At 41.3% G+C, this 18,932-nt stretch overlaps 1 protein-coding gene across 1 annotated transcript in view; it reads left to right on the top strand.

The window, feature by feature from the left end:
• LOC140191063 (adhesion G protein-coupled receptor L1-like) overlaps positions 1–18,932 on the top strand; it is a 281,887-nt gene that overhangs the window by 143,855 nt on the left and 119,100 nt on the right. The window contains exons 6-10 of the mRNA XM_072248138.1: positions 11,702–11,998; positions 12,573–12,676; positions 16,059–16,244; positions 17,136–17,174; positions 18,182–18,365. Of these exons, the coding sequence (XP_072104239.1) occupies positions 11,702–11,998; positions 12,573–12,676; positions 16,059–16,244; positions 17,136–17,174; positions 18,182–18,365 (810 nt within the window). The remainder of the gene's footprint in view (positions 1–11,701; positions 11,999–12,572; positions 12,677–16,058; positions 16,245–17,135; positions 17,175–18,181; positions 18,366–18,932) is intronic.

Consider the following 18,932-nt stretch of genomic DNA (forward strand, 5'->3'; position numbering starts at 1 on the left):
AGTCTACCTTCCTGTGCAAGAGTCCAATTACCAAGATTGATAACAGCAGGATAGGAGCAGTCCCTGAGCTTGGTTGTACATGTTTTCAGGATCTTCTTTCCAATGGGAGAGAAGAGAGGAAACAATATCCAAGGTGGGTGGGGTCTTTGATTATGCTGGCTGCTTTACTGGGGCAGCAAGGAGCATAGACAGAGTTCATAGAGGGGAGCAGCACACACAGACTGCTGGAGGAACTCAGCAGGCCAGGCATCATCTATGGAAAAGAGTGAACGGGCTGAGGCATTTTCTCAGGACTGGAAAGGAGCGGGGGAAGTCAGAGGATGAAGGTGGGGGGAGGGGGGAAGGAAGTACAAGGTGGCAGGTGATGGGTGAAACCAGGAGGAAGGGAGGGGGAAGCAAAGAGCTGGGAATTTGATTGGTGAAAGAGATAAAAGGCTAGAGGATGGGGAAGGGGGTAGAAGACCATGAGAAAAGGGAAGGGGGGGGAGCACCAGAGAGAGGTGATGGGCAGGTAAGGAGCTAAGGTGAGAGAGGGAAACGGGAATGGGGAATGGTGAAGGTGGGGGAGGTCGTATTACTGGAAGTTTGCGAAATCAATGTTCATGCTATCAGGTTGGGGGTCTACCCAGACGGAATATAGTGTTGCTCCCTCCAACCTGAGTGTAGCTTCATCACAGCAGTAGAGGAGGCCGTGGACTGACATATTGGAATAGGAATAGGAAGTAGAGGGGAGGCTGGTTTTGTGATGTGATGAGCTGTGTCCATAACTCCTTACAGTTTCTTGCAGTCACTTTCAGAGCAGTTGCCAAACAAATCATGATGCGAGTAAACTCTTCTTGGGCTTCCAATGGGTACAGGTATTGATTTTAACTGATGTTTTGATGACAAATTTTCAGACCACCTGGTGAAGGAAGCCATTGAAATAAAACTAGAAGAAAAGCGTTTTAACAAAGACGAAGGTCTTCCTCCAAGTAAGAACTGGAATTTGATTGTAAACCAGGTGAGACAGCGGAAAACTGATTGGATGAGGACTAACCAATCAGAAGGGATGAATGATGGGGTTATAAATACCACCAGACTAGACAGGTCCAGGCATCATCTTTGATGAAGATGGCAGAATTTGTCATCAAAACGTCAGTTAAAATCAATACCTGTCACCAGCAGGAAGCCCGAGACGAGTTTATTTGTCATATATGTCGGGAAAGCACTAGATCCTTTTTCAAATCATGATGCATCCTGATAGCTCTCCAAATCTTCTCAGTATCTGCCTTGGATTTTATTGTTTACCTGCACTGCATTTTCTTTGTAGCTTTTGCACTGCATTCTGTATTGTTATTGTTTGACCCTGTTCTACCCCAATGCACTGTGTAATGATTTGATCTTTACGCTCAGCATGCTAGACGAGCTTCTCATTGTACCTTCATACGTGTGACAATAATGTACCAATACTAACCAACATGTTTTGAGATGTGGCAGGAAAATGGAGGATGTGTGGGGAAACCTATAAAATCACTTGATCAAATGCCACACAATGAACACTGGAGTTTGTATCGAACCTCAGTTGTTAGAACCATGAGGCAGCAGCAAGCACGAAGCGCAGGCCTCAAATTTTCTTAACCACTACATCACGTCATCTGGAAGTTTAGATTTGAATTCTGACAGGACTCGACAGACTGGATGCAGGGGGGATGTTTTCCCACCCTGGGGTATCTAGCACAAGGATTCACATTCTCAGGTTACAGGGCCGAAGATTTAGCACTGAGATGTGATACTACTTCACTGAGGTTGATAAACCTGTCTAATTCTCTAACGCAGAAGGCCATAGACTCCCAAGTCCTGGAATATATTTGGAGAGGCTTCGATATATTTCTAGACATAAAAGGCATCAAGGGTATGGGGAGAAGACAAGAATATGGTATTAATATAGAGGATCAGCCATCAATGTATTGAATAATGGAGTAAGCACGAAGAATTGAATGGCCTACTCTTGCTCCTATTTTCTCTTTCTGCAATTCGCTGAGGTTTTGAAATGCGATTCGAGGTCCCTACCTCTTAGTCATTCGAAAATGAGAAATCTCAGGTCACATTTACTTGTGACCTGAGCTTTGCTGAGGGTTGTGAGGTTTTGAAGCTCATCAGTGCGCTCAGTTTGCTCCTGAGGCCACACTGTTGATGCAGATGATCTGGTTGAGCTTCTCTATATTCATGACCTTTAAGACAATAATGGAATTGGATGTGAAAGGGGAAACAAAACAGAAAATTGATTTTATAGAACCCTGTTAGGTAAAGGTTCATCACAGGAGAAACCCTCCCCACTGCTGAGCACATCTACAAGGAACACTGCCATAATAAACAGCATCCATCATCAAGCACCCCCACCATCCATGCCCTGCTCTCTTCTTGCTGTCACCATCAGGAAGAAGGTACAGGAGACTTGGATACCACACCACCAGTTTCAGGAACAGTTACTACCCTTCAACCATCAGGCTCCTGAACTAGAGGGGATTACTTCACTCCCCACAACACTGAACTGATTTCACAACCTATAGACTCACTTTCAAGGACTCTACAACTCATGTTCTCAGTATTATTTATTCAATGATTTTTTTTTGTATTTGTAGTCTGTTTTCTTTTGCACATTGGTTGTTTCTCACCCTTTAAAAACCTAGAAACATAGAAAACGTATAGCACAATACAGGCCTTTCGGCCCACAAAACTGTGCCGAACATGTCCCTCCCTTAGAACTACCTAGGGTTACCTATAGCCTTCTATTTTTCTAAGCTAAGATGTATCGATCTAGGAGTCTCTTAAAAGGCTCTATCGTTTATGCCTCCACCACCACCGCCGGCAGCCCATTCCATGCACTCACCGCTCTCTGCGTAAAAAACTTGCCCCTGACATCTCCTCTGTACCTACTCCCAAGCACCTTAAAACTTTGCCTTCTCATGCTAGCCATTTCAGCCCTGGGAAAAGGCCTCTGACTATCCACACGATCAATGCCTCTCATTATCTTATACACCTCTATCAGGTCACCTCTTATCCTCCGTCGCTCCAAGGAGAAAAGGTCGAGTTCACTCAACCTATTCTCATAAGATGTGCTCTCCAATCCAGGCAACATCCTTGTAAATTCTATTGTATTTCTTTGTACTGTGAATGCCCACAAGGAAATGAATCTCAGGTTTGTATGTGGATATATATACATATGTGCTTGGATAATAAATTTACTTTGAGCTTAGAGGTTTATTCAATCTTCAGAGAATTCCACAGGAAAATACTTTAGATCTGGCAACCTCTGTTCCACAAATGTGACTCAGCAAGCTCTTTTCAGGACGTAGCTACCTGTTCAGTGCAGGAAAGCATTGTCAATACTGTGGTCTTCTGGATGAAGAGTTAAAATGTAATCTTTTCAATGGTACTAAGCAGGAGAAGTGATTCTGGCAGCCCGACTGACTTTAATTCTTCAAGCAATATGAACAAAACTAAGTGAATCCCCATTTAGCTCATCCTTAGATTTAGTTTTATTCTGGGTAAAGCAGATTGCTTCCCTGAAGACCTCTCTTAGACCTGGATCTCTGCTATCAAATTTAATCTGTGCTTTTTTTTACCCCCTTCAGGCACGTAAATTTTGCAGTTTCAGAATTTCACCGGGATCTTACAATTAGCTGAACTGCTAGTCAAATGGTCTTAACAGACATTGTTATATTGCTTTTCTCAATAATTCCAACTCCAGGGATTTGAGTACGCAATACAAGCTGACACTCCTGTTGTAGTAGTGGGAAAGTGCTGTACTTTGCAGGGACTCTCTTTAAGATGCAGCGTCTGTTTTGAGGCTTTTCTGCTACTCTGTTGATCTTGTGCTAATATTATGGGAAAAAAGGATGGTACGACACCCAAAATTTATTCTTGAAAAAACATCCCTCTAGGTAATTACTAGTCATTACAAGGATGTTTCCTAATTGGTTGTTTAATGACTGTGAAGCACTTGGATGCTCTGATGTTATAAAAGGCATTATAGAAATGCAGATGATGTTTTGACTTGACATGGGGCATTCAGTCAATAAGTCCACTGACCTGTGAGTAGTATCTATCCCAGCCATCAAAATTCATCAGTGTTGTGATCCAAGAATAGTAAAGTCGTAGTTTAAGTCTTTGCAAGATGTTTCCATAGTACTAATACCTGTGCAGCTGAGAGCTGCATTGCAGATGTTCCTGGGTTCACATATAGCATTTCAGAAGTCCTTCTACACAATGCTACAGAAATGGTTGTGGATCCTCTTCAGCTTTCAATATTAGTCCTTGGGTTTAGGCAAAACTCCAACTAATTGTCCATTACTAGTTCTCCACACATCTCGGTGAGCAGTTTCAAGTTCCTGGGGTGTTTACATCTCTGAAGATCTTCCCTGGACCTAATACATTGACGCAATTACAAAGGAGGCACGATGGCAACAATACTTCAGTCGGAGTTTGAGGAGACGCGGTATGCCACCAAAGAATCTTGCAACTTCCTACAGATGTACCGTGGAGAGCATTCTAACTGGTTGTATCACCTTCTGGTATGGAGAGGCCATTGCACGGGATCCGAAAAAGCTGCAGAGAGTTGCAAACTCAGCCAGCTCCACCACGGGCACTGCCCTTCCCAGCAAGAACATCTTCAAAAGGCAATACCTCAAAGAGGCAGCATCCATCATTAAGGACACCCATCACCCAGGTCATGCCCTCTTCTCATTTCTACCATGAAGGAGGAGGTACAGGAATCTGAAGACACTCACTCAACATTTTAGGAACAGCTTTTTCCCCTCCGCCATCAGATTTCTCAATGGACAAAGAACCCGTGTACACTACCTCAATATTCCTTATTATAATTTATGACTTATTATGTATTGCAATGCACTACTGCAGCAAAACAAGTTTCACAATATATGACAGTGATATTAATTCTGATTCTGAGGTCTTTCTGCACATCTTCAATCATTGCCCCTATTCTATCTGTTCTACTGTTCACTTCTTGCCTCCCTCTTTAATCCTGTTCTTTCACTCCCTTACCCTTCCCGTCCTTCCCTTTGTTCTCCATGTAACCCCATCCTACCTTTGCTGATCCTGCTTGCCTTTCTCCCATCTGCCTTTGCCCATTTTTCCTCCCTCCAATCTCTATCTTTCCACTCTGTTCTCCTCCGGATTCCTATGCTTTCTCTCTCTCTCTTATCCCTAAAATCCCTGAGCTTGTTCCTTTCACCAAAGATACTTTTACAAGCTTTGCAGGTCTTTCACTCAGCATTCATGATGGTTTGTGTTCAAGACAGAATCTTACACGAGATGGTAAGAGATTGCGAGCGCTGGTTTCTTTGGGGGTTTTGTGAGTAGGAGATGGCATCAGGTTTGGCTTGGTGAACGGATGCAATGTCTCCTTTGAAAATAGTTCATCCAGCCTCACCGTTTCAATAATGGAGTGGATGTTACCTTGGTTTAAGTCCCAACAGAGAATGCCAATCAAGCAGTCTACATTCTTTGCACCAGGTGAAAGATAGATTTTCCATCGCAGTCCCTACATGTAGCAGATCTCGCTGGGACCTGGTTGCTGAGCTAACAGCAGTCACTTTCTTGAATAGAACTTGGCTGTGATCAGGTTCCTTCAGTTACTGTGGCAACCATCCAGCAAAAAAAGGTTAAAACAGATGGAGCTTTGGCAGTGCAATGCCTTCAGAATGCAAAACCGTTGCATGTAGGCCTCTTCACTGGAAGTAAAATAACCCCAGCTATGGAATGAATAATTCACTACAGTATATTGCTGCCTGAGAGAGGTGGAATTTAATGGCTAAATAATTCAAGGTTTCACCTCCATGTCATAAGAGTGCAGGAGCAGTTCTGTGCTGTCTAATCCAGTGAGTTGCGAACAGTGTTCATGGACTGTAGGCTGTGGAAGGGACAGCCAACTGAATAAAAAATAATTTTATAATCTATCTTCAGATAAACAATCATTCCTGTACCGTGAACATTGTGCTTACATGTCCTGAATTTGGATGATGTTCCAGGCTGGCACTGTTTTCCCGAGATACCAACTCTGCTCTTCCTAATTCTTCAAGGATTCATTAGAAAAAGTCCACCTCTGATTTGAATAGTTCTTTACTGACATGCTGCCTTTTTCTCACATCCACGCCCCCCACAAAATCCAATATATTTCATGAACATTACAAAAAAAAACTGCAGATGCTGAAAGGCTGAAATAAAAACAGGAAATGCTGAAAGATTTCAGGTGAAACACCCTTATGAGTATCAGCTCTTTCTCTACAAATGCTGCCTGATCTATGGAGATTTCAGTATTTTCTTTAAGTATATTAATCCTGCATTCTCTAGAGTTTACAAGAATGAGAAATCTCATTGAAACTTACAGATTTCTTACATGGCTCAGTAAGATGGATGCAAAGAGATTGTTTCCACTGGTTGTGGAGCCTAAAACAAGGGTCACCATTAATACAATAAGAGGAGACCATTTAAGGTCCAGATAAAGAGGTAGTTCTTCATGTAGAGGATGGCGGGAAGATGAAATTCAGGGTTGTATACTGCATACATAATTTGATAATAAAGGTATTTCGATTTTTTTGTGAATCTTCAGAATGCTCTATCCCCGAGAGCCCTATTAATTTCAGAACTGTTGATGAAGATAAGAGCACATGCACCACCCACCTCCCCTTCCTGAAGTCAGTGACCAGTTATTTTGCAGACATTGATGGAAAGATTGTTGTCATGACACACTACGTTACTACGCTCCCTATTTCCTTCCTGTACTCTGAATCATTGTTATTTGTGATATGGCCCATGTAGTGGTATCATCTGTAAACTTTTAACTGGAGTTAGAGCAGAATCTGGCCACACAGTCAAAAGTACACGATCAGTAGAATGTAGAATGATATCACAGCCGTGTAGGGTGCCATTGTTAAGAACAATTGTGTTGGACATGTTATTGCCTATTTTTGCTAACTGTGGTCTATTGATTAAGAAGTTGCAGGATCCAGTTGCAGAGGAAAATTTTGACTCCCAGGTCTCTGAGTTTGGAGATGAGTTTTGCTTGGAATTGTGGTACTGAAGGCTGAGCTGTATCAATATGCAATACTCTAACATTCATTCATTTCATTCATTCTGTACCATTTCAAATGTATGATATGGGCAATCATTGTCTTGACCATGATTTTTCTTGGGAAAATTTTCTATAGAAGTGGTTTACCATTACCTTCTGGGCATCGTCTCTACAAGACAGTTGACTCCAGCCATTATTAATACTCTTCAGAGATTGTCTGCCTGGCATCAGTGGTTGCATAATCAGGACTTGTGATGTACACCAGTGATATGACCATCCAACACCTGCTCGAATGGCTTCACGTGACCCTGATCCGAGGGGGGCAGGGGTGGAGGGGCTAACCAGGTGCTACACCTTGCCCAAGCGCGACCTGTAGGCTAGCAGAGGGAAAGGGTGCCTTACACCTCCTTTGGTAGAGATGCATCTCCACCCCACCAGTCAAGCTCTAACATAGATGTCTTTATTGTCCAGCTACTCCAGAGGGGTGTAGCAAAGCCCTTAAAAGACGTGACATTAGTTAGACCTGCTTATGCATCTTCAAGTTCCCTTAGTTTTCCTTCCAGCTAGCATTTCCCATCAAAGTTGTTGTTTGAATACAAGACAGCAGTCATGTTTTAATTTAATATGGAAATACCTTGTGGAAATGTCTTCACAATGTTCAAAGTAATTTTATTATCAAAGTACATGTATGTCACCATATACAACCTTGAGGTCCATTGTCTTGCAGGCATACTCAATAAGTCCATAACAGAATACTAACTACAACAGAATCACAGTGTGAATCTGCCTGCATTTCTTCATTGCAGTCCTGATGACATGTGAGGGGAAAACTGCTGGAGCAAAACCTGGGCAGCTTGACTTTGCTTTGGTATCCCATGTTATGTTCTTTCTTCTGTTCCACAAAGCTAGCATGGATGAAATCAACTAACTGCAAATCCGTTCTAAGTTTAATTCAACACTGCGCTTTTTTGAAGTACAAACAGAAAATGCTGGACAAACGCAGCAGGTCAGACAGCAGTGAAGAGGAACTGTAAATATTTCAGGTGCAGGTCCTTTCATTAGAACAAAGAAGAAGAGCAATAACTTAGTCTGGGTAGCAAAGATGGTGGAGGCGGATGATGAAGTAATTTACCTGATAGTGTGAAATGGCACAGTTTAAATGAGATTAAGCTGCTTTGTATGTCTAACTTCATAGAACCATGCCCTACACACATAGGCCCTTTAACCACCATATGACCATCAAGTACATATACTGATCCCGTGTAAAGTTGGTGAATTCTGTTAAGAGAAGGTTCTCCTCAGGTTCACCGAATTTTATTTCTAATTTCTAATACAAGCTCAATGGTTGACTGGTTAGATGGAATCTCGCAGCTGTTTGGGGATTGATCATCAGATGTTGTCAGACTGGATTGAGATGACCACTCTTGTTGTCTTTGCAGCTGCAGCCCCTCCTACTGTGCTGCAAGACAAAGGGTAGAACATCTGTTGCCATTTCACCATCTCAGACGGTCCTATCTATCACCAAATTTGTCAGAAGATATTCTCTTTCATTGGTGATGCTGTCTATTTCTTCCTGAGGAGAAGTAATTTGGAAAACTACCTAAAAACACAAAATTAAAATGAAAAAGCTGTAGATACAAGTACATATTCTCCCATGTTTGGATGCCATTTGTTGATTCAATTACTGCTGTGCAAGACTAGCTTCTCCACCTCTAAACATCTAGTCTACTTCTGGTACTAGACAGCCCGAACCAGAAATTAAGTTGATAAGTATATCTGTATCCCAGAGTAATGGCTCATTTATGATGACCAGCAGAACGCATCACTGGAGATTCCTTACCATTGTTGTTAACCTTAGTCCAGTCTCTTTGCATAGATTTCATTGTCTCGAGCCTATTGCCATATTTCTGTTCTAGTCAAACTAATGTCATTCCATATATTCCATTGGATTCTGCTCACACATTTTTTAGATTTTTTGAAGCAACCAAATATTTCTGAAAATGATGGAAGAGAAAAGGCATTCTGAATGAAGGTTTCTTGTTCATTCAGTATTGAATACCATCGTCATCAGACCATACTGAGAATCTCTCTGTAACATTGTCAAAAATGTAGAAAGGGAATGATTGGAGTTGGAAGGACCAGACAACCTGAAACAGAGGGTAGTGAGAATAGAACAGATGACTGAAGGAATGAAGCTTTGTGAGCATGAGGTTGAACTCTATTATGACATGAAACACATTCTTTTCCTTTGGTTGGCTGTCAATCATTAAGTGGATGCAACTGGAATTTGCAGACTAAGTTCCAACCTAAATTTCATGCTGTGTCCATCAAAGCCCAGCGTGATCTAACAGTCATACTCTTCGTCATCTTCTAAACCTTGGTTAAACCACCCTCTAGTGTTCACTTCTCTTGTGTCTGGAATCCCAACTCCTTCGGTCTCAGAAGCCACCTGGAGGTTCTTCCTCTGGGCAGTAACGCATCTAAATCAGATGAGCGGTGGATGTTTAGGAATGGCGAGGACGTGTTTATAGCATATTGAGAAATTCTGCCCCTCATTTCCACATCCCGTAAATAAGGAAATAGAAGTCTGGCTCTTCGGGTGCCATGGTAGTGTAGCAGTTAGCGTGACACTATTATAGCTCAGGACATTGGAGTTTGAAATTCAGTTCTGAAATCCTCTGTAAGCAAGTTTATTTGTTCCTTCCTGTGTGTGCGTGGATTTCCTCTGGGTGCTGTGGTTCCCTACCACAGTCTGAAGGCTAGTAGGTTAATTGGTCCATGTAAATTGTGCCATGATTAAACTAGTGTTATATCAGTGGTTTGCAGGATGGCACGGCTGGGAGGGCCTGTACTGTGCTGTATCTCTAAATAAATAAAGTGCTCTAAGTACTCTAATATGCAGAAGAGTTTCCTCAGCAAGTTGCCATTCAACTTCCTTTATGTATCCATAAAATACAATATCCCCAGGACCTGCCTACAAAGCATGATGGAAAAAATGTCTTTATACTTTAAAGGATGGCATTTAACATGTTTAAAGATTGTACAGTTTTGTTAGTACAGCAGAAAATTGGTTTATAATCAAAATAAGTAATTTCACCAGTCATAGCTGTATTCTGATTTAAAACAACTGGAAACAATATGTAAACAACAGAAAACCCGTTTCTAGATACTTTATACACTAATCTGTTTGGTAATCCATTTTAAATTACATTCAAAAGCTTTTGAAATGTGCCAACAAGTATCCTTGCATCAAAACAAAATGGGGAGAATTAGTAGATACTCCCCAGGGTGATGAATTATATTAGGAGGCATGACTAATTTTGTGGGTGGAACCACTTCTAACATTACTTGGCGCAAAAGATCAGGAAAATTTGCTGGATGTAAAGCAATCTTTTGTGCCAGTGTTTAGCCAAATTCCGATTAGAAAAGAAACATGATCCAACGGCAACTCCTTTTATCTTGCCTCGTGTAATCAGTAGTCTGCTTAGTAAGTGTCCTCTGCTCCAGCACTGATGAAAATTCAAGATTTTTGCAGACTCTGGGATTTATCAGTGGTTGCTTGCTAAACATACCTGAGAATTTCAGCTGTCAACATGGTAGGGAATAATAAGTCCTTGATTTACAAACATGATCTTTTGAATCATTAACTCTTTGGGTTACATCTTTTGATTTTAAAAAATCTATTACTGACAGGAATGAATTGACGACTGCTTTACAGGTGTAAGATGGCACTGTGCCAAAAAACCAACATTGTCCTCTTAATTTCAAAATTTCACTTCTCAGAATTTTCTAGGAGTGATTCACTTTCATAAATGAAGGAAGAACTTTAGTCAAACTTGCTAGATCGGGATTAATTTCATTCAAGCAAGGCTACACACTGATTTTTGTGGGCTTTTCAAGATTTTTCTTGTGGGCCCTGTAAGAGCATGAAGGATTGTGAAGGGGTTAAAAATACTTCACTGATTGAGGATAACCTGTGAGTTTAGTGGGTTCTAAGGTGACTAATTAGGCCAATGTGGGGCTGCAGACTGTTCCTCGGGTAGGTCAGGAAGTGGCAGGTGTAGGTGCATGGGTAATTTGTCAGATGGGCCTCCCCTCCTGCTTGCACAGGTTGCTGTGTATTGCCAATGCATGACCTCCAGGTTTTCAATAAAATCCATAATGCTGCTTCTCTACATTGAGTGACCATGAGGTAGAGATTCCTGAAAGTCAGAACGATGTTGTATTTCTAGAAATCCTTCAGCATATCCTTGAATCTTTTTCTCTGTCTGCCTAGTAGCCTCTTCTCATAATAGACTTCAGAATAAAATGCTTATAGAGCTGTTTGTAAAGGTAGTAGTTATGTAAGATGCCTTTCCAAGGTATTTTCAAGTGCGTGCTGTACTGTTGGAGGTATGGCCTTTGAATGAGACATTAAATTCCTTACCCATCAGTACTTTGGCAGCACTTTCACCAGGTGAACTTTAAAAAGATGGCTCAGCACCATGTTCCGAGCAATAAGGGATAGATAATAAATACCAACCTTGCAGGTAATACCCATATCCCGTAAAAGGGGTTATGAATATATCTCCTTGCTGTGCGTTCACCTGATGTTTCACAGCTAATAAATGATTGATGTTTCTTCTGTAGCACAAGCCACAATGGCTTCCACAAGCAGCACAGGTGCAGCAAGGCCAACCACAGTCACCACGACAACCACCACCAGGAAAGCCCCTCTCACCACCATCGCAGTGGGGGCAATTAACCAGCTGGTCCCGGAGCAGCACCCCGTCACTCCCAAATTCCCCTTCACAAGTCGGACACCTCTATCCAACCAGCTGCCTTCGCCGCGGAGGTACTGTGAACCGACGGAGACCAGAGGAATAAAGTGGCCATCGACACAGCAGGGAGTTCTGGTGGAGCGTCCGTGCCCCAAGGGGACCAAAGGTAAGCAAGCAACTTTGGTAAATTGGAACTGTGAATGGAATAGCTTGGTGCTGCTTAGATCTGCTAATGTTCAGAAATCTATTGATGAATAATTGATCTTTGGTCTAAATGCACATGCAAGTATACATATGACTGTCCTTCACTGCACTGCCTGTCATAGTGTGCTTGAACCCTGTGCTTATTGGCACTAGGTGCCCCAGACCTGACAGCGTGCCCTGCCACACAGATCATCCACCATCTTCATAACTTAACCAAACCCACCTTCGCCAGTGTACCATGCCTCTGGTGCTCGCTCTCTATGACATATAGCGTAGCAATACATCTCGGTTTCTTTGAAAGGGCTTCCCCTCAAACATCTGATCAACACAGCAGAAGGGTAAGTACAGTTGTTTGAGTAACTGTTTAGAAGCAGGCAAAAAATGCAACTAGGCGTTCATTGCCTAAGATTTAATTTTTGTTTTAGTGCCTCCACTAATCGGCTGGAGTTCAGTAAGTGAGCATCAAGTTGTCAATGGTTCTATACAGCTCCCTAAGAAGTTGTGATGTGTCCACTATAAGCATTTCTATGTTGCAGGTATAGCCTCCTACCTCTGCGTGGTTTCACTTGGACTCTGGAACCCAAGAGGACCTGACTTCAGCAACTGCACCTCGCCCTGGGTAAACCAAGTAGCGCAGAAGGTAATTCTAACTGAGCAGAGAGATGTAGGGGTCAACAAATGCTTAAACTTAGTAACTGAGTAATTAAAACCACTGAATAAATATGGTCTTCTCTTCAAGGTCTGGAAAATGCAGTCAGGGAGTTTAGGGCACAGTTATATAATTCTCCAATTGTCCTTGTCTAGTGTTCCCTCTACCTCAGTAAGATGTGTTATTTGTGAATTCATCAGAGCGAGACTGGGACTGAACGGCTCAAATTATGAGCATGGTTTGCATGAACAGATCTTGCACTCTGTGAAAGCACAAAGCGGTTATGTAATTTAGATGGTTATTGGAGTAGATGGAATAAATAATGGGGGAGATTAGTAAACTACCTTCCAGTCAGGGAGTACGGTGTAAATATGGCAACTCTAAAATTTAGAATGAGGCCATTCATGAATGATACAAGGAAACACCTCTTGAGCCAAAGTAGTACTAGACCCTGTTGTGAATTAATATTTCAATAATATTTGAGTAATTTTCTGTGTGTGTATATTGTCTGATTAAGCATTCATATTTGTTTAAATAATTCATTATGGATTATATGTAAAGTATAATAATTGCAATGCATCATCATGCTACCACATGAAATGTGTGCCTCGCTTAAAGTAAAGACGAAGTTACACCTGCATTTCGGGTTCCCATCTTCATTTTGAATTAACGTTTTGAAGTTACAAAGCATAACCGACTCTCTTCCCCAAATAGGCAAATAAAAATGTCAAAATTCAGATGGATAGGTTTTTATTGGTTGAGATCACTAATTGGTGAAGGACCAAGAGGACGTGGCTATCTCAGACAGAATAACTAGCATTGTTCATGCCTGAGTGCAGACTGTTCTTACAAAGGGGTGGAAACATCATGACATTAATATAGAGAAGGTTAGCTGGCCAAGTTGTTCTGATACATACAAATTGCCAAACACACTGCAGCTAGAAATCGCAAGTCACCAAATGTCAGTAAACTAATGGAGTAGTTTTGTGTCATTACTGCAGGTTGATTTTAGTATTTAAAAAGGAATTTAAAAATTAGGTTTAAGCATTAATATATAACCAGGCTGATTATGGGCAAAAATGAGTATCCAGCAATCTGCTGCCTACATTCACAACTGACTAACTTCCTTACACCCTCCTCAAGGAGAATCCATTGCAGAGTTTCAGTCTCAACAGCAAGACCATGTGTCTTCTGGAAAAAAAATAACAGAACCAACAACACTTGCATAACCGTTAAGAAAGTTTTATATAGTTGAATCATGCCACTGCACTTCAGTCAGCTCTCAGTCTCGAACCACTGGAATGTTTTGACTTACCAAAGCATCCTAAAATTGTATTTTAAAAAAGCCTGTTCAAATTTGAAAATTTATTTTTAAAGGTTTAGAATTTATGACTAAAATGCCAAATATTCAGGTATATTTCAACAATCAAAAATGTCTAAATATGTGCTAGTGCAGTGAAGTTATGTGATGAAACCAAAATTCTAAAAACAACCCCACCATGGGCAATTTAAATTAGACATTAGGTAAATGTGGAATTTAAAGTAAAATTAGTAATAGGGGCCATGGTGCCACTAGATGGCTCTTAAAATCCATCTGGTTTCTTAATGTATTTGAGGAAAGGAAATATACCATCCTGACCATATGTAACTCTAGACTTACCACTGTGGTTGAGTCGTAACTACATTCTGGGGTAACTAGGGGTGGACAGTAAATTGAGTATTGCCAGTCCATGTCCAAATACTGTAGATGATTTTTTTTTTGCTTAATCAATGAAGAAATTCGGTTTGCTTCATCGAAAGTGAATTCACAGCTGTAGGTGCAGGGAATTGTGTAACTTCCAATGGCCCCACTGAGAGTGCAGTTGGGAAATTGTTGGCAAACATTCCCAACAACTTCAGGAATTGCTTTGTGGAAATTCCCCTCTTGATAAATGATGGTGAATGTATAGAGAACTGCTGGCAGTTTACCCCAAATTCCATCCAACGTTTTCAAATGCAGTTAATTAAAGAAAGAAGACTGAAGTGTGATTAATCTGCTGAAGAGTAGGATAGCCCAGTGACTGCTACTGCCTGAGTAAAGGAGAGGTCGTAAGTCAAATGCCACCACACTAGTAATGAAGCTTCTTTTTTTTTTAATTTTATTTTCATTTGAATAAGGAATTCACAAGTATCATGTACTTTTTCCACACTTATAACCTTTTCCATTTTTTTATATGTATAAAAGTATAATTATTTATACATTCTTAAGTACACATTGAGATGATATAAAAGGAAATTAGACACTTAAATAGATAATTATGTACAGTGGCAATTCTAATCTATTAGGCTAAGTAATGGTATTAGTTGTTAAGAAACATAGTAACAATAGCTTCCATAAATCTCTTCTGGACCATTTCTTCTGGTCCAAAATGTTGTATGTAAACCTATGAAACAACCATTGTAGGTGTTTATATCCTAACTTGTTCATGCTTGCTCCTGCCCCCAGACATAATTATTCCATCCCTATGTACTTATTTACTTAATTTTATCATTTTTTATCCCTTTCCCAAATCTTTTCCTTTACTTGTATTAATTCTCTATTTAGTAATGAAGCTTCAAATATTATACATCCCAACTCATTCTTTAGTGCTTTTCCTAGCCTCAAATCCCTCACTGAATAGAGAATTGGACTGTTAACTAAATTATAATCATCTTCAGACCTGTATAGCAATATAACTGGACCAAACCTCTTCATATCATAGACCTTGAACATGACTGCATCGACATCCCACAATTCCATCGTTGCTGTCACCAACTTCAGAGTTCTGAGAAGACCACCACATAGAGAAGTGCAGAATGGGTAGTCAACACAGCACTGCCATAAAATTACATCCACTGTTAGAGTACAGAGTACGCAGATTACAAACCGAAAGAAAGCAGAGGGTGACTTTCTTGCAGTCTGTAAGATACTGTTATCAGTGTAGCCATGTTGCAAGGTCTTCCATGCTAGCCTTAACATTATCAACAGCTTAACTTGTTTCTTGAGAATGCTGGTCCATTGAGAGAAACTTGTTATAAGGTCAGCTTAATTTTTTTTCCCCTCTTTTTGCAACATGATTGACATAAATAATTATCAGGAAAGTTATTGAACCAAAGCCAACCCTGACTGAAGGATTCCATTGAATTTCCTTCCGTAGTCCTAGAAATCTTGCAGGATTGAGATCCTGAGCTAGTGGGAGTTCAAGAGCTGTTGACAAGCACAAGTCTCTGATACAAGCTAAGAGTTACTGAGCCTGCTAGTTTATGAAATTCCATAGATGCAGTATGAGTTTGGTGATCTTGTGCCTCTTGGATATTCCTCTGCTGACTTGTGCCACTTTGATTTACTCTGCAGATTAAGAGTGGGGAGAATGCAGGTAATATCGCACAAGAGCTTTCTCAACACACCAGAGGGCCCATCTATGCAGGCGACGTCAGCTCTTCCGTGAAACTGATGGAGCAGCTATTGGATATCCTGGATGCTCAGCTGCAAGCTCTGAAACCCAGTGAGAATGAGTCAGCAGGACGGAGCTACAGCAAGGTTTGAATAACTGCTCCTTATTGATTTTGGTCCTAACTGGGATAATGGGCATGTTGAAGTCCTACAGCTCAGGACTGTGGAGGACAGAGAGAGAAAATGGATCAGAGAGGCAAGCATTGAAGGGGTATAGAAAGGGGGCAGGATAAAAAGTAGTCGCGATAAATAGCATTGAGGACCTTGTTGGAAAATGGGTGTTAGTAGGCTTCATCCTACTTTATATGCCCATCCCTTATCCCACCCCCGTTTCATCTCACTGCACCCCTCTACATCCCTAATCTCAACACACTAGCTTGGCTAAGGATGTGCAGATTTATGAGTATAACCCTAAAGTTTGGGGTGTGATTATGGTGAGGTGAAGTTGCATAAACACGGTTGTGTCTGTTTGAGATTGGAAGATGATTAAAGGCTTTAAAACAGTAGGCTAAGAATTTTATTTAAACCCAAAACAAGATAGCACTTTCTATTAATATAACTCCAGGCTTGCCAGGAATCAGTTTTTCCACACAGTGTGGTGGCAATCTAGAAGTCTTCTCCCCAAGCACTGTGCCGATTTGATGCTTTGATTAAGATTGATTTGTATCAGTTAAAGGGTATACAAGGTTTGATGAGAAGATAATGGATCAGGTACAGATCAATCTTGGTCTGTTAAATGGGATAGGAATATTTAAGGGACTGAGTACCCTTCTACTGTTCCCATTGACCCGCTTTTTAAGTACAACAAATCAGACCTTAAAATTGAAAATTTAGAAGAAAATCGGGTCAAAGTTACATTCCAAGGTATTATTTTATTCTGTAGTGGGATCTTGTGCCTTGCAAGTATTAGGATGGATGGCTTCTGTGGTTTAATGAAGTATATTCTGTTCCTTCTCTCCCTGCACGGAACGGGCACAGATTCAAAGACGGGAGAAGACCTGCAGAGCATACATAGAGGTACGTGAGCGTGCAACTGTGTCAGTGTTCAGCCCTGATTAATCCTTTTATTTACAGAGGCCAGCATAAGCACCATCCTGATGGGCCACAAGGCTCGGGACAGACTATTTCAAAAAATCCTTGTATTACTGTGTGGAAGATCTCAGCTTAGTTCTTTCCGCAACCTGTGCCTTTCTAGTAATGTATCTTTTTTTTGATTTTCACTTCTCCAGTAAAAAGTCATCATGACTCGTTTTGAATGTCAGAAGGTGGTGGATGGGAGCTCATTCTACAGCTCAGGGACATAACTTAAAAAGGCCCTTCTGAGATCAGAATGAATTAGGCCAATACATGCAGGCTGTGCCAGCATCCTCCCATGGGAAAGCCAAAGTCAGATCTCCTGTAGTTATGGCTTTGTTTCCATAATTATAAAGTGAACTTCATTATTTAACTGAAAAAAACATGTCAGAGCCCTGTAAAGGCTTAATGCATCGTCACCTTTGTCTAGGTCATTTATGGGTTAAAATTCCACATTTACAGTTTAATCCAAAATCCAGTTTAATTTAAATCTGAGTGCTGTGCTTAGGAGGCACTGCACTGTCTGGGGTGCCTTCCTTCTGAAAAGTTACTGAACAAAAATCTCATCTGCCCTGTCAAGTGGGCATCAATGGCTCCACAACAATGTTTACACAGTGTTGTCTCCAGGGCCCTGGCCAATATCACTCATAGCAAATTACCTGTCGTTATTCCACCACTGTTAGTAAGAGGCTGATGTGTTTAAAATAGCCATTACATTTCCCATAATAGCTAAAATGTGTAATTTTCTGTTGAACGACTTATTATCCTCTCAAATGTGTTATAGCTTTTGAAAAATGTTTATGGTAAATAGAAATCTCTTCAATGCTCCCACGATTTTTCTCTCCAGTTTCACTTGTGACAGCGAGCTTGGAGATTAGCCACCATCTCAGAGGCTTTCCTGGAGATTTAGTGACCCAGTTCTATTAAGGATAGCTGTGGTTTGGTTTCAGGCTGTGGTACAGACTGTGGATAACCTCCTGAGACCAGAGGCCCTGGAATCCTGGAAAGATATGAACACAACAGAACAGGTTCATACAGCAACCATGTTACTGGACATCTTGGAGGAGGGAGCATTCCTGCTGGCGGACAACCTGAAGGAGCCAGCAAGAGTCAATGCCACCACCCAGAACGTTGGTAAGTATGCCCCAAATGCACAAAAGCACCAGGCTCTTAGTGAGCTGTGTCCCAGAATTTAGATGTCTTAAGGGTCTGACCTACTTCCTCACTCTGTTGTCACACCAAGTGTTTCTAACGTGCTCCAATTTAGATGTTGCCTGCAGTCCAATAAAAGTGTGTGACATTAATCCTGAATTTTCTGTCTGACATTGAGCCTATATGATCATTCATTTTCACCCTTCAGCCTAGACGCTATTAACTAGAAGTCCCCATGGCTCAGTAAGACTCTGTTAATCCACACCCTAACACATAGGCCCTTTAGGTTAGTGCACCATCCCAGTATTTCAGAACTATTCTGCCCTTGTCTAGTCTTTGAACCCTGTGGGGAAATTTCTCCATTCAGAGAAGCCTGAGGGTGTGGAACAAACTGCGAGCGGAAATGGTGCACACAAGCTCAATTTCAATGTTTAAGAGAAGTTTGAAGAGTTACGTGGACGGTAGGGGTATGGAGGGCTATGGTCCTGGTGCAGGTTGAGGGGAGTAGGCAGTTCAAATGGTTCGGTACCACAGTGGCAACACAGGGCA

Source organism: Mobula birostris, chromosome 32, assembly GCF_030028105.1.
Source record: "Mobula birostris isolate sMobBir1 chromosome 32, sMobBir1.hap1, whole genome shotgun sequence".
In the NCBI taxonomy this organism is placed as follows: domain Eukaryota; kingdom Metazoa; phylum Chordata; class Chondrichthyes; order Myliobatiformes; family Myliobatidae; genus Mobula; species Mobula birostris.